At 34.7% G+C, this 16,274-nt stretch overlaps 1 protein-coding gene across 33 annotated transcripts in view; it reads left to right on the plus strand.

Moving 5' to 3' along the window:
• CLASP2 (cytoplasmic linker associated protein 2) overlaps positions 1-16,274 on the plus strand; it is a 176,587-nt gene that overhangs the window by 57,512 nt on the left and 102,801 nt on the right. For all 33 annotated transcript variants that reach the window (XM_041733812.1, XM_041733817.1, XM_041733813.1 and 30 more), the window contains 2 exons: positions 14,228-14,307; positions 15,972-16,064. In XM_041733812.1, coding sequence (XP_041589746.1) covers positions 14,228-14,307; positions 15,972-16,064 — 173 coding nt within the window. The remainder of the gene's footprint in view (positions 1-14,227; positions 14,308-15,971; positions 16,065-16,274) is intronic.

Below are 16,274 nucleotides of genomic sequence, written 5' to 3' on the forward strand. Positions count from 1 at the left end.
TTCCTTGTTTATGATAACTGGTAGGAAAATCATGGTCTTCAGTCTCCTTTATTAAAAGCATAAAGGAAAGAAACATAAGTTGTATATTTTGACCAGGTCTTTAAGTTGTGTTCTCTTGATCTTTCTACACAACTGAACATTAATTTCAAGTCATACGATTTTCTATATGCAGGGAAAATACGATGAATATTTTAACTATCTTTAGTGTGCCATATAACTATCAAGAAAGATGGTATGATATATACATACTCATATATCTATATATAAACATATCATATATGTACATATATTCATATGCATATAAATAAGTAGGTAAATATTGTAAAATAGAAATGTCTTACTGATATATCTGGGTATCTTGAATAATTTAAATATTAGTATTTTAATTTCTTCTTGTTTTTTACAATTATAGGAGTATATTCTCATCCAAATGTTAGTTATCATATCCTATTACATGATATTTTCTATTATGCATTCTTACCTCTGGTAAAAAGTATGACATTTCTGTGATTTCTTTCTTTTGTAACAAATGACTACTTTGAATTACTGTAAGGGGAATTTTTTTATCTTGATTTTTGAATTATAGATTTCTGATATATATGATATAGTTATTTCATGAAACGTTCTTATTTGACTTAAAATGAATTAGTATTTTAAATACATGATATTTAATATTTTTGTGAATCTGAGCCATTGGTGTATAATTAGCTCTGTATTTCATGTTTTGTTTTCTTTTCATAGATGGAAATTGAAGTTGTAGTTTATCTACCAAAGCTCACTTAATTTTTATGTTAATTGAATTGATAAAATCTGGTATTCTTTTTAAAGAAACAGAGATTTTCTTTATGCTACCTCACCTTCTCTGGTTTGTAGTCCTACCAGATATGAAAATTGCTAGGTAGCTTTTGTGATAAGTAGCCATTAATCACTCATACAGATTATATCATCCATCTAAGCAGCGGCTCTTTTGATAAAAAATTAAGGGTGATACTTTCATTCCTTCTTCCTTCTCTTCCTCATCCTTCTTCTTTTGGCAATTGCAGATTCATTCTGCAATTTTTTTGTTTGTTGCTTTTGTTTGCCACAGTTCATTTAGTTTCACTGCCTATTTTTCTGTCTAAGAAAAGAGCTACTAGCCAGAGGATATTGATAATGCTTCAGAAATTAATGCTCTTCTTGGGTGTCAGTCCTTTGAAAATTTAACTTTAGATTTTCTGTTCTTGGCAGAGGCTTAATGATTCTTAAATTAGTTATAGAAAGTTTCCTTAAAGTTGTAGAATCTTTGTGTTAAAGGGGACATTGGCATATAGTTCAATTTGCTATTCAAGTATAGCAGCCCCTTTTATAATATTCCTATTGGATGACTATTCAACATCTGATTAAAATAATGTGTGTGTATGGATGAAAATTTAGAACAAAAACACCTATGGTACCACTACATGTGGGATAATCAACGGGTAAATTATGATGTACTTCTAATTACTTCCATAATTACTTTTCCAATCATTTTTATACCTACACATGTTTTTTCAGGAGGAGGACAGAATTGGCAGCATTCACCATATCTTTCTATATAGCATTTTTCTTATTTTACCTGGAGCATTTTCTCATTATCTTAAATTATTAATTGAAAACTATTCATGGCTAAATAATATCTAGGTTGCTTTCAGTATTTTTTGCTGTTATAAACAATTCCATTATTCTTTTATGTATATCTTTTAGCGCCTCTCCAGTCATTTCCTTGGAATAAATCCCTCAAGTTTATTGAATCAAAAGATACAGGGATTTCTAGTGTTCTTTCAGTTTGGCATAGTGTCCTTCAGGAAGATTATAAGCCAAATTCAATTCTGAATAAATTAATACTATTTTATATTGCATTAAAATCTGCCTCTTTGTAACTTAAGCAGAGAAGATGAATTATTTAACATGACACCTTGAAATACTTGAAGGTTGGGTTGCCTCTTCTCTCTTTATACTATTTTGCTTTCTAGACTATACATTTTCTTTCTCAGAAATTTATATGGAATATGGGGAGTCAGTCTAGGTATTTCATTTGCTACTCCTAGGAATATACTATACAGATAGGTATGATTATTTCCTAATGAAAGGAATATGGTAGGTTGAGGGCATGTATTTATTAGTTGAGTAAGCCTATCACAGTCCTCTGAGTTTAGCAAATATTTTTTCAGGTAAGATTACCAAAATAAAAAATAAAGTGAACTTCTTTGGAATTCTGACTGAATCTACTTCTGAAATTTTAGAGTTTAATTTACCTCTCCCAGAGATACATGTCAAGATTAAAGAGATGTATGCTATTTTTAGCAAAGTATCCTATCCAATTAACTAAAGCCAGTAAGACCTGAGTTTAATCTTTAGTGTGTGTTAGTTTTTCTTTGTTCTTTGGCTCAGCATGCCATCCTGTTCTACTCATACTGTACTGGTGTGGCCTTTAAGTCCAGGAGAACCAAAAAAAGGGTTGTGAGTTGCTTCATACCAATATATTATTACTATAGAAACCCATATTATGTGGGTGTCAAAAGTGTTACTTTTGTGCTTTACTAATTAGAATAAGGATAAAATGAATTCCTTTAAATATTTTCTGAGTAACATTTATAGCGTAATAATAGGAATTAAGGTAAACACGTTTTCTTTTTGGGGGGGTTAATGATCTAGAATATAATTGCTGAAAAGCGTAATAATAGGAATTAAGGTAAACACGTTTTCTTTTCTTTTTTGGGGGGTTAATGATCTAGAATATAATATAATATAATGATCTAGAATATAATTGGTACCTGATTATTTAAAATATTTTTATTTCGAGTATTTTAGGTAATAATTTTTTTTTTTAATTTTTTAGCGTTCTCACATATATTCTCTCATTTAAATCAAAACCTCTAGAGTTAGGCACTTTATTATCCTAATTTTACTGATGAGCAAACTAAGGTTTGGAGAAGTTAACTTGCACCATGCATCTAATAAAGTGCATTAAAATGCACAATTACTTTGATATATTGCCACTCACACTAATCTCACTGAGTAAATGATTCTTTAGAGCCTTTAGCTCTGAGATTATAATCTACAATAATGATCACTACCTTTAAGCAGCCATAAATCAGTTATTTTAAAGCTCACCTAGTACAATAGTCAGCAAATAGAATGTTTGGAATTAAAGCAAACCTGAAATTTTTTCATTGTAAATAGAAATGCTTTTTAAGTATTTTCTTGTTGAAATCACTCTCCTGTACTGATTATTTTGGCTAGTATTCTTTTAAAAAAAAAAGATTTTATTCATTTATTCATAGAGAAAGAGAGAGACAGAGACAGAGACACAGGTAGAGGGAAGAAGCAGGCTTCATGCAGGGAGCCTGACATAGGACTCAATCCTGGGTCTCCAGATCACGCCCTGGACTGAAGGCAGTGCTAAACAGCTGAGCCACCCGGGCTGTTTGGCTAGTATTTTTAAAATACAGAGGTTGAACTAGATGATAGTATAATTGTTATTTTTGTAATAAGTAGTAAGTACCAGATTTGGGGGTTAGTCATTTGTTACTGAGGCTTGTATGTAATCATGGAGACACATCGTTGGCTAAACCATTAGTTCTCAAAGTTCTGTTGTTCTCTCTCACTTGCTCATTCATTCAAGTAGACTGTTTCCATCTAATATCAAAGACTACTTTGAAATAGTTTAAAATCTTATAATTAAGTAATTACCACCTTTTCAAATTCGGGAATACTTAGTCATCTTTTTGATATATTTATTTTACTTCATTTGTGCCTGACCTGAGGTTTTATTAAGAATGTCCAAATATCTATTTTCCATGCTAATCATTCCCATTTTCTCCCCTCATGCAAACAACAAAGTTGGAAAAAAAAAAAAAAAACAAAGTTGGTTTTCTTTTTCTTTAAAAGAAATAAAGGAGGCACCTGGATGGCTCAGTTGGTTAAGCCTCTTCCTTTGGTCATAGTCACAGTCCCAGGGTACTGGTCTTCCTGCTCAGCAGGGAGTCTGCTTCTTCCTTTCCCTTTTCCCTTACCCTTGGTTGTGCGTTCTCTCTCTCTCTCTCTCTATCTCAATAAATAAATAAATAAATAAATAAATAAATAAATAAATAAATAAATAAATAAATAAATCTTTTTAAAAAATAAAGTAAAAAGCACCAGAATCAGTATGTATTTAATAAAAGATTTTTAACTGATAAACCTCAATTTCTTGCTTTTGAACTTTATGTAAAACCAAATAGCTTTTCTGTTGTGTGTTTTGTTTTTGTTGTATCTGTTTTCTTTCTTCTTCCCCTAATGTAAGGAAAGATACTAAACCAGACTATTTTAGCCCCCAATCTTACAGATTATCTGGCTCCACTTCAGGTGAAAAGACCGAGCCTCTGAAAGTTAAATGATATATCCAAGACAAGACAGTTATAAGCAGAGATGAAACAAATATCCTGTGGTTGGCCAGAGGCTTTTTCTTGGATCATCTCTGGGTCATCTCCTATCCAGTACTGCATGTGATACATATTTTATCCCATATAGCAAGACAGTATTATTGGTGTTTGTAATGTAGGGATTGGCCAGTAGTCTTTCTCTGTTAAATTACAATGAATCCCACATCATTGTCTATCCATCATAAGAAACCCTGGTACTACTTTTTTTCTTTTTTAAAGATTTATTATTTATTTTAGGGAGAGGGTAGGATGGTTGGGCAGAGAGAAATGGAGAAAAATCTTCAAGCAGACTCCTCACTGAGCCCAGAGGCCAATGTAGGGCTCAATCTCAGGACCCTGAGATCATGACCGGAGTCAAAATCAAGAATCAAACACTCGGACAGCAGTTGAATGTCTGCCTTCGACTCAGGTCGTGATCCCCGGGTTCTGGGATTGAATCCCACATTGGGCTCCCCACATGGAGCCTGCTTCTCCCTTTGCCTATGTTTCTCATGAATAAATAAATAGAATCTTAAAAAAAGACAACCGCCTGAGTCACCCACATGCCCCTGGTGCTCTCTTAACTTTAGTTTTAAGGTAAATAGGATTCAAGTATTTCAACAGGCTTAATCTAATAGTATCTTGCCTCTCTAATCTTGTTGTTCTGCAGTGGCCAGTATTAAGTTTGATATGTATCCTTACACATCTTATTCCATGTTCATTTATGTAGGTACTCAGATTAGATTTTATGTTTGCCCACATTAAACACACTAGTAAGCACTTTGCAACTTGCTTTTTTTCATAGAACATTCATCTTTCAACATCAAAAATGACCACTCTCACATAATTTTATTAGCTATACAGTATTCCATATTATTGACATACCATGATGTAATAAACTGTTTCTGAGTCAGAGTCATTCAGGTTATCTACAACTTTATGCCATTACAAGGAATGTGGATCTCCATGTACTTATATTTGGACATTGTGGTGCTTCTGATCTGTGGAATAGATTCCTCTGAATGTTCAGTTAAAGATTGAGTATGTTTTTAATTTTAATAGAGATATTATTTTACCTTTTCCAACATTGAATGTAATAGCCTCGTTAATTATTGTCATTAGGTGAAAAATTATGCTTTTTTTTTTCTTTTAATTTGCATTTTTCCATCCACTTATCCATCCTGCCAGCAGCGAGCAAACGTTTTCTGAAAGCTTTTAGCATGCTGCTGCTTTTGTGATCTCTGGAAAACATAAGTAAAAGACCCTGCCTTCCTGGAGTTTTTATTCTATTGAGGTTCAGAATATTTAAATTCATTAATGAAACTAACATATCCTCTTCTGCGAATTACATGTTGTTATTTGCCCATTTTTTAATTGGGCTGTTTGTCTGCTCATCAGTTCATTACAGTTTTTAAAATATTCAGACCTTAAAAAAAATAAAAAATAAAATAAAATAAAATATTCAGACCTTTTATTCTTTTGTTGAAAGTCATAAATATTTCCTCTGTCTCCTTTGTGGAGTTTTTACAACAAAACTTAAAAATTTCTGTTATGGCAGGTAAAATATCTGTTCTGTCCTTTTTGACTTCCAGATTTTCTATCCTGAATGAAAAGGACTATTGTCCAGTCCAATGCTATGCAAATGTTTTCCAGTTTATTCTAAAACATTATTTTATTTTATTTTTAGTTTGTTCAATATATCTGGAATTTATTTTTGTGTAAAGTGACAATATATACCTTTTAATTTATGTTCTTATGCTTGGTGAATTAATGTCCATGCAATTAAAGAAAACATTCTTTACTTCATTGAATGAATACTGTTGCATGTATTTCAGTTTTCTGTAGTTTCTTTTCTTTTTTCCAGAGCTTATATCTCTGTATCTACTCTAGCTTTATAATAAGTGGTTTCCCAAACTTTTTATTAAGAAAAATTTTGAGTATATAGCTAAGTTATCATGCAGTGAACACCCATCAGCTAGATTGAACAACTAGTGTTTGCCTTATTTGTTTTAACTCTCTATATAAAAGTATCTCCATGTATATTTCTTTTTTTAAATCTCAGTTGGAAAGTAAGTTGTAGACATTATGACATTCCAGCCATAAAATATTTAATATGCTGCTCCTAAGACTTAGAGGTATGCTACATTATATCCATAATAACATTGTTATATGCAAGAGGATTCCATAATATTATGTATAAAATAATTGCATTACCAATAACATTAATGACTTTTTTGAAAAGTCTGGACCAGTTGTCTTAGATTGTCTGGGTTTGTTTGGATTTGTCTGATTTCTTTGTGATGTTATTTAACTTGTTCCTTCTGGCCCTTTTATTTTTTGTAAATTATTAAACTATATATTCACATCCTTTTAATCCATTCCATTCTATATTCAAATTTCCTCAAGTGTTCTAAGAATATTTTTTTGTAACAAGTGATTTCTTTGAAACCAGGAAGATTTTTTTTTTAGTTTCTTCATTCAAGAATGCCCTCTTCTGTTGGTATGGTGAAATGGCAGCTTCTTTACTAAATGATACCTCGGGGGCTTTCTATTTCTAGTTTTGTTTTAGTATCTTTTTTTTTTTTTTGTTTTAGTATCTTATTTCATTAGAGCCCTCATTTTCCCATTCTTCCTTTCTTTTATTCACCAGTCTTCAAAGGGATACCTCTCCTTTCTAAGTGCTACTTACCTGGGAGTCTTGGGGGAAATCTTAACGTTGAGGTCTGTGTTCCACCACTACCAGGATCTTCATCCTCCGTACAGTTTCCTCTGATTTTTCTCTCCAGTTAGGACTCTGTAGTTCACATTGCTGGCCTTGGTTGTTCATATTTTCCCAATTACTTGTAGATTGAAGTTTGAAGTGTTATTAGTCTTCTCTTAGTTGTCTTACAAATATGTGCTGAGAGTAATTGTATTTGCTCTTTGGTCTCTGGTTTTTGGAGTATATAGTTGAATATTTGATTTGAATTTGGATAACTACCGTCTCCCATGGGAATGAAAATGTCTACTCTTGGTTTTAATATTTAGTAAGGAAGTTCCTTTTTTCTTGATAATCCATTGTCTAAGCATTTCGTTGAACTTTAGGACATTATTCTAATAGTTTTTATACTTTTGCCATTGAGTTGAATCACTTCTTTGTCATGTATCAGAGTTTCATATTTTTGTGGGTCATTTTTGAAGTCTCTATTTTGTTCATTTGATTAATTGGTCTGTTCCTGCACTAAAACCTTATTGTCATAATTAGCTTTGTAAATCTTGATAACTGGTAGGGCAAGTACATCCTTCCCCAAATTTATCTGTTCATTCATTACTAGTGCCTTTTGTTGATTGGTATCTTTGTGGTTCTGTCTACATTATTTCTCTAAGTGTTATATTCATATATATTCTGTAGTATATAACTAGACTATGTCTATAGTGCTGAGTCTATTATTTGTACTTGTGACTCTTAGTTTCTAATGGTTTGCCTTGTGTATTTGAACTTTTTGGTGAACTCATTGCTTGAAGTAGTTTAATTGATGGGAGTTCTTTGGGCCCAAACTTTGGTTTGTAGAAGTTTTCCTCAGTGATTTATTCCTGCTCAAAACTGGGGAATCACCAATCAGGGGCCTCTCCACCCTCTCCTACATCTTGTCTCAACTGAAGAATTCCAGGTTACTCCTCCCTACTTGTTGGCCAGGGAATCCATTCTTGGATGGGAAGAGCTGCAGTCATATCGTGGAAGGAGCATTGAAGAATTCAAGAAATTGTTATAGCTATCCTTACAAACAATTGCAGTTTGTCCTCTGACCACAATAATTCACATGCTTTTATGCACAAGGCACTTTTCTCAAAAGTTTCGGCTGATTTAGAGCATCAGGTTCAAAGTCCATGATCTTGTGGCCTGCATCAGGTCACATGCAAGGGTTCTGTGGTATGCTGCTGTCTGTCCAGAGGCCTATTAACTAAAAAGACATCTTACTTGCACCCCACATGCTCATCATACAATGGTGGTATCAGGACGGAATATCCATAATAGACATTCCATATAAGAAGGGGAAGAATGGGAAGTTCACTGACATAGCAATTTTCAAATCCAACAGGAACATGTAGTTAGGTTCCCTTACTTGAGGGTTGGTAAGTGTTCCTTTGATGAAGGTTTCATGGTTTCTTTGGGTATGGTTCTCTAAACCAGTATTTTCCTCTCTTCTTGATTTTGCACTGAACTCTGGGCTCTGCCTTCTGAAATAATTCCTCCTTTTGCGTAAAAATCTTGTGTTGCAACTGAGTATCTTTTTCAGCTCTGCTTTAAAGAAGGCTCTTGTATTAAACTGTTTCTGTCTCTTGGTAGCACTCTTCAGAAGCACTGGTAATACTCTCATTCATTAACCCTCTAAAAATTATGGGTTTTATATGAATTTTGTTGGGGTTTAAACCACATTTACCCCCTCTTTACTTATCTTTTTTTTTTTTCTCTTCAGGGCTGGTCTCTTCATTGTAGCAAGAGAAGAACCTGCCCCTTTCCACCTCTGAGACTTGTTCCCCTTGTTCCTGTATCTGAAATATACTGCTTTACCCCTTGTCTAATTCACCTTTATATCTAGCACTTCATCTTATTAGTCATTAAGGACTAAGAAGAATGAAGTTTTCTCTTTATACTTAAACCCTTAAGTAATATTTAGGAATTTCTGAGAGTGCCTACCCTAGTCAGTCTAGCATACTAGAAACCATGCTATCTCATGAGTGACAAAATCTTCTAATCTCCACCCATTAAGTTTAGGGTGAGTTCTAGAGCAGAGATCAGCAAACTAAGCCGGGGCCACATCCAGCCACCTGTCTGCTTTTGTTTTATGCATGAGCTAGGCATGTTTTTTTACATTTTTAAATGATTAAAAATACTCAAAAGAAGAATAATATTGTGTGACATGTGAAAACTATATGAAATTCAAATTTTAGTGTCCATCATTAGACCTTTATTGGAATACAGCCTTGCTCATTCATTTACATGTTGTGTGTGGCTGCTTTCACACTACAGTGGCAGAGTTGAGTAATTGTAGCTGAAACCATATGGCCCACGAAGTCTACAATACGTATTACTCTCTGGCCCATTACAGAAAAAATTTACTGACCTCTGTTTTACAGTAGTTAGACAGCTGAGCAAAGCTATTCTGTTGTGTTTTTGCCCAATGTCTTCCAGTGTAATTATTAACCCAGTTATATTTGAAAGAGCTTTAGTCAAGTTGGAAGCCAGCATTACTCATCCCTTCAGCTCTGCAGCCTCTATTTGTGCTCCTGCTAACTTTTTTTTAGATATATCTCCACTTTGTGTGTACATTCACTGTCCTTTTTTTTTTTTTAATTTTTTATTTTTTTGAGAGAAAGTGAGAGCGCTTCAGAAGGTGGAGAGCAGAGGGAGAGAGACTCTGAAGCAGGCTTCACACCCAGTATAGAGCCTGATGTGGGGCTCAATCTCACCACCCTGAGATCATGACCTGAGCCAAAACCAAGAGTCGGTTGCTTAACTGACTGAACCACCCAGATGCCCCCACTTTCTTGGAATATTTAACATTAGAGCCCATCACTCGTTTTGACCCTCCGCCTATGGTATTCATGCTCTTTCCTGGTGCTAAAAGTATTTTATAGTATTTTTTAGGTAAACCTTAAAGCTGGATCAGGAAATGGAGTAATGATTATGAGAATGAACAGTTTATTCAGCAGATTATTCCACTAGGCAGAGATCCTTTTTCTGCTTTTATTGGCCACACAATCAAAACCAAGGGGAGGGGAAACATTAGGCAAACTAGAATTGTAAAAAAGTTTACTTGTAATACATATAAGAGATAATCAAGGCCAACCTCAGCATATCCTATCTTTATACTATTCACATACTTAAAACACTCCCATTAGCAGCAGCTCTGCTTATGCTAAGTGATTCTGAAAGGTAAGAATGAGATACATTGGGGTTAACTATTCAAAATCATACCAGTACTTGTGAAATTGGTAAAGCCCATGTCCAGGTTTACAGACCAAATTATCACATCTGAACTGGCCATACGGCTGCATTTAGTGATATTTGAAGCCTTTTGTCTCTGCAGCTTCTGTGGGACTTTATTTTATTTTATTTAGTTTTTTTTTTTTAATTGGAGTTCAATTTGCCAACATATAGCATAACACCCAGTGCTCATCCCACCGAGTGCCCCCCTCAGTGCCCATCACCCAGTCACATCCACCCCCTGCCTACCTCCCTTTCCACCACCCCTTGTTTGTTTCCCAGAGTTAGGAGTCTCTCATGTTCTGTCTCCCTTTCTGATATTTCCCACTCATTTTTTTCTCCTTTCCCCTTTATTCCCTTTCACTATTTTTTATATTCTTCTGTGGGACTTTTTAAAAAGCCATGTAATTTTTACTCTACTTACCCTCCCCACTATGTTATTTGACCCAACTCATAAGACATAACTCACTGGTTAATAAAACTAAGGCAGTACAATCATAGTGAATTGTGACTTTCAAAATTAGACTTTCCTTTGTATGTCTTTAGTCAATGGCACATTTTTCTGGCTTTATTTGGGATTTGTTCAGATGCTCTGTATTTCCACTATGTCTGTTTTTGACATTGTGCTGTGGTTGGTGGGTTAATGTGTTGGAGTTAACATTCTCTTCTACATATTACAGCTTTTGTAAACTGCCTGTATGCTATAGTAACTCTTCATACTGATATCCCCTTCAGTTTTCCATTTCTCTAAAATTTTCCGACTTCCACACTTGAGCACACTGAAATTGTCAACTGGCTCTGCTCTGGTATCTGCACAGGCTTCCACCCACGGAGATCGTTTCCAGAAACCAGTTGTTCTCAAACTTGCCTAATTGTTCCTTTTGTTACTGTAACAAAGTAATTTGCAACAAGTGGTATATAAGTGAACAGCCTATATTTAATGAATGTGTAAAGAAAGCTGTTTTATGAGAACTATTGAATGTTTAGGAACTACTTGATAAGGACAAGTCCCTAAAGAGATTTCTGTTCAGTGGCCTGAGCTGGACAAGACAACTGTGAAAGATTGGGAAGAAATTGTAAAAATCTAGGCCTTTACTTTCCTATCAGGGAACCTATTGTTAAAAACAAACCCAGGGCTCTTGGCCAAGTCAGTCAGAAGAAAGAGCTGCTGTTGATCTTGGGGTCATAGGTTCAAGTCCCACATTGGGTATAGAGATTACAAATGAAACATTAGGAGATTGATAAAGGAATGTAGTATAAGATGTTAAGATAATATGGTTAGGTATCTTATTTTTTGTTTCTTTGCTAAAACTGATTATTTTCAGTTAATCTGTTCATTTTTAGTACTGATCATGGGAATAGGGTCACAAGTTTTATTATTGGGTTTTTAATAATAGGGGATAGCTAATTTATTTACTCTTCTAATTGAATTTCCTATAGCAAGAATGTATTCATGCCTCTCTTAGTTTATTAAATTGTCTTTACTTCTAAGTTGTAATTTTATATTGCCTTACAACTTTGTTATACTGTTCTGTGGTCCATCTCTTATTGCTATTAAAACTCAAATACAAAAAGGTGATCTTCAAGGATTTTTGTTTGTTATTTTAAAATGAGGAGCTCCTTACATTCAGAAATCCTGAGTGGTTTTTTTTTTTTTTTTTTTAATTAGGATGATGTTGATTTTTAAATCCAATTTTGAAAATATTAATATTTCCTTTGGTAGATGATAAACCTAATTGGGGAGATATTATTATTTAATTTGTAATGGATAAATTTTTAAGTTAATTGTCCCCTTAGGATATGCATCTTTTGTGGTTGAACTCCATTTCAGTGTGTTAAATTATTACCACAAAGAAATAAATATATAGACGAATAAATATATACAGAACCCTACTATATTGGCTGGGGTTCAGTCAGGAGACAGAAACTACAGGGGCGCCTGGTTTGGTTAAGCATCTAACTCTTGGTTTTGGCTCAGGTCATGATCTTAAGGATTGTGAGCTCAGCCAGGCTCTATGTGCAACAAGGAGTCTGCTTAAGATTCTCTGCCTCTCCCCCTCTTTCTGCCCCACCCCTTGATCTTGCATGCATGCATGCGCTCTCTCCCCCTCTCTCTCTCTCAAATAAATCTTTTAAAAAAAATAACTGTTGTGTAGGGCACTTGAGTGGCTCAGTTGGTTAAGCATCTACCTTTGGCTTAAGTCATGATCTCAGGGTCCTGGGATGGAGCCCTGTGTCTCTCGGGCTCCCTGCTCAGAGGGTGTCTGCTTCTCTCTCCCTCTCCCCCCTCCCACTCATGCTCTCTCTCTCTCTCTCTCTCAAATAATAAAATCTTAAAAAAAAAACCCAAAAACTTATGGTTTTTTTTTTTTAAGATTTTATTTATTTAAGAGAGAAGAGTGGATGCAAGTGGGAGTAGGGGCAGAGGGAGAGAGAAAATCCCAGGCAGGCAGAAACCTGCTGAGCAAGGAGCCCTACTCACACCTCTATGCCACAACCCTGAGACCATGACCTAAGCTGAAATCAAGAGTTGGATGCTCAACTGACTGAGCCAACCAGGCTTCCCAACAATTATTTTTTACAGGAGATTGATAAATTTTCTTTGTTTTTTTTTTTTGATAAATTTTCTTTGAAAGATTTTATTTATTTATTCATTAGAGACACACACAAAAAAAGAGGCAGAGATACAGGCAGAGGGAGAAGCAGGCTCCCTACAGGGAGCCTGATGTGGGACTCGACCCTAGGGACTCCAGGATCACACCCTGAGCCAGAGGCAGACACTCAACTGCTAAGCCATCCAGGTGTCCCTATATAGGAGAATTTAATATAAAGAATTGTTAAATAGGTATAGTGAATTTAAAATGCAAAAATTGACCACTAAAGTGTCACAGGTAGCAATTACAGTCAACAGTTGCTACTCCTACAGCTGGAGGAACAAAATGAAGTTAAAATTCTTAAAACTTAGAAGTGGAGTCCTGCAGAGCTGTGGCTTAGACCTCTGTGAGGGAATACTGGCTGGTTGGTGTCTGCAACGGGCCCTGTGAGCTGGTGCAGTGAGGGTTAAAAAAACTGCAACAGGAACCAGGTGCTGTTGACTGAAAGGAACTTCCTGCCAGAGTTGCTACCATTTATACTGACAAGAACAAGAAGCCAGAAGGAGCATGTCCCTTCTTCCTTCAACTTCCAGTCTTTTCCAGCACCCCTGTTAACAGAGTTTAACAGAAATTCATTAGAGTCAGCAGAAAAATGGTTTGCTCAGTTCTAGCCAGGCCTAGCATCACTGAATATGAAAGAGTGGATTTGGAGCTGAAAGACAGTACCTTAATGACTGGCTCTTAAACAGCTGTGATCGAGTTTACTTTTTTTATTGTCTATGTATGGTAAAGGAAGATTTCTTTGCATATTTAAATTTAATTTCAAAGCCCTCATTTCTTTCACATTTGCTTTCCTGAGTACTGCAGCATACATGGATCCTCTGCTCTGTTAGTTGCCTTCATTTATTGACAGTGTCATTTAAAATTGCCATTTACCTTTTTAAGTGATTCATCTTTCACCTGTATTTCTTGTGTACTTGCTACTGCATTGAATAAGAATAAGAGGGTTCTATTCTTATAGTTTGGATTTTACGACTAGCCTACCCAGTACTTTATAGAGTTAATCAACTATTGCTGTAGACCTTGACTTTTCTGAAAGATGATTTTTTAATACTGTCTTATAAAATGGAATGTCTTTCAAGATTATGTCTTTGTTGATATCAAAAGTTATATTTTTCATACTTTTTTGGTGCTAAATGCTTAAAAATAATCTTTAAAAAAATAAATTTCTTTTTGATTGGCAGGTGCTTCAAAGGAAGGAGGTGCTGGAGCAGTTGATGAAGATGATTTTATAAAAGCTTTTACAGATGTCCCTACTGTTCAGGTAAGGATACCAATAAAGTGGCACTCGTCATGAATATTGCTTGCATACCTCACATATAATTATTTTTGTCCTTTTTAAAAATTCTTTTTTTCTTTAAACGACTAGGTAAGTAATATACTTGGCTTATTATTACCAAACACTGCTTGTTCAGGTGATTTTTTACTGAGGCTAAAATCGAATCCATATTGAATTACATTGCAATGTTCAACTGCATCCACTTTTGTTAAGCTGTTTGCAGTACATTCTTCTTCCTTGTTTTGTTTTTACCTCCTACCTTTTTGCCTACTTTATCTCTGTCCTTTATAGGCATACCTTTCTCTACCTGACTGTTGAATATTGGGATTTCTTAGGGGTTCACTTATGGACCCTTTCCTCTCCACTTTCTTACCAAGTCACTTCCCTCAGACTCATGGCTTCAGCTCCTGCCTTTACATAGATGATGCATCTCTCTTTAATGCCAAGATAATTAATTTCTCCACTGATTGTTTACCTGACATGTCCATAAAGATTGTTCAGAGGCATCTCAGACTCAACCTGTCCAAAATGGGGCTAATGATCTTCTCCTTACAAATCTACACTTCCAGTGTTTGGTATGTGGAAAAAGTCATAAATCTAGTTGTAAATGTCAGAAATCAGAACTTAATCTACTTCATCAGATTTCTAACTTAGTAGTTTTCACACTTCTTTTGCTTGTATTATCTCCTAAAAGAATGTTTGAAAAGTTGTGTACCCTCTCACCAAAGTAAATTTTTTTTACTTTTCTCTTTTTCCCTTGTTGAGGAAGGAGGAGCCTTACACTGTATTCCAGAGCAGTGCACTAATTGATTATGGTTGGGTCATTTGCTCTTCCTTGGACCCCTTTGTACCTTTTACTCCTATGCTTTGGCCTTCTTTCATTTTCCTTCTGTCAAGAGCTTTTGCACATGCTCTTCACTCTAGGGAAGGTTAATCTTCCCACTTGGCCTGATGATGTTCAACTCATCTTTTGGTTCTAGTTCAAGCATGACTCTTTCAACTAGTTCACACCTACTATGTAGACTTTCTTGGAACTGTAGTTCCGTTTGGCAGTACTTCCTATTTGCAGTTTTATATCATTTCATTAATTTGTTTCACTTCCTGTCTAGATTATAAGATTCATAAGGCAAAGACCATGCCTATTTTTGCTCACCATAATATCCTTCAATTGCCTAGCATAGTGCATCCCTGTTACATGAATATTTAGGTGAGCAAAAGGATAATGATGTTTTGGGCAAACAGTTGTCTCCTGAGGAAACAAAGCATTTAACTCTCCTGGCTTCAGTGTAGGGGAGCTAACCTAAACCATGTCCTTTTTCAATAGTGTGTAAGTATGAATGGAATAGAAACGTACGTGAAGTCATTTTGAGAAATTAGACCTTATTATTAATTCTTAGGATGTTTACATTATGTTTTTAAATACAAAGCGTTTTAAGTTAGTCATGAGCAGAGAAATAGCACAAGGGTAACAGGTAAGGAAAACAAATTAAAGCATTTTATTTTATTGTCAATAATGTACATCTATTTTCCATTAAAAATGGTGCTAGAATGGGAAATAATCTTATTGAAAAGTTGTTATAAACATTGAGGCATAGTTTTGATATTGCTTATGGCAAGAAATATTAATGTCATAATTTTGTATCTTTAAGATCTATTCTAGTCGAGAACTTGAAGAAACATTAAATAAAATCAGGGAAATATTGTCTGATGACAAACATGACTGGGATCAGCGTGCCAATGCAGTAAGTTTTTGTTGTTGTTGTTATCCTTCTCCTCTTTTTTTTTTAATGTTCTAAAAACATGGAGATTCAGAAATATTACTGTGTGATATTTGCTTATAAAATAGTGTTTGAAAGCTAACATTTCTTTCTGGAAAACACTTTGAGAGATAGGAATTTTTTGAATTAGGGTCCGTTTTTATCTATCTGCGGATCAGCGGAGCCTATCTCACT

Source organism: Vulpes lagopus, chromosome 19 (genome assembly GCF_018345385.1).
Source record: "Vulpes lagopus strain Blue_001 chromosome 19, ASM1834538v1, whole genome shotgun sequence".
NCBI classification, from domain to species: Eukaryota; Metazoa; Chordata; class Mammalia; order Carnivora; family Canidae; genus Vulpes; species Vulpes lagopus.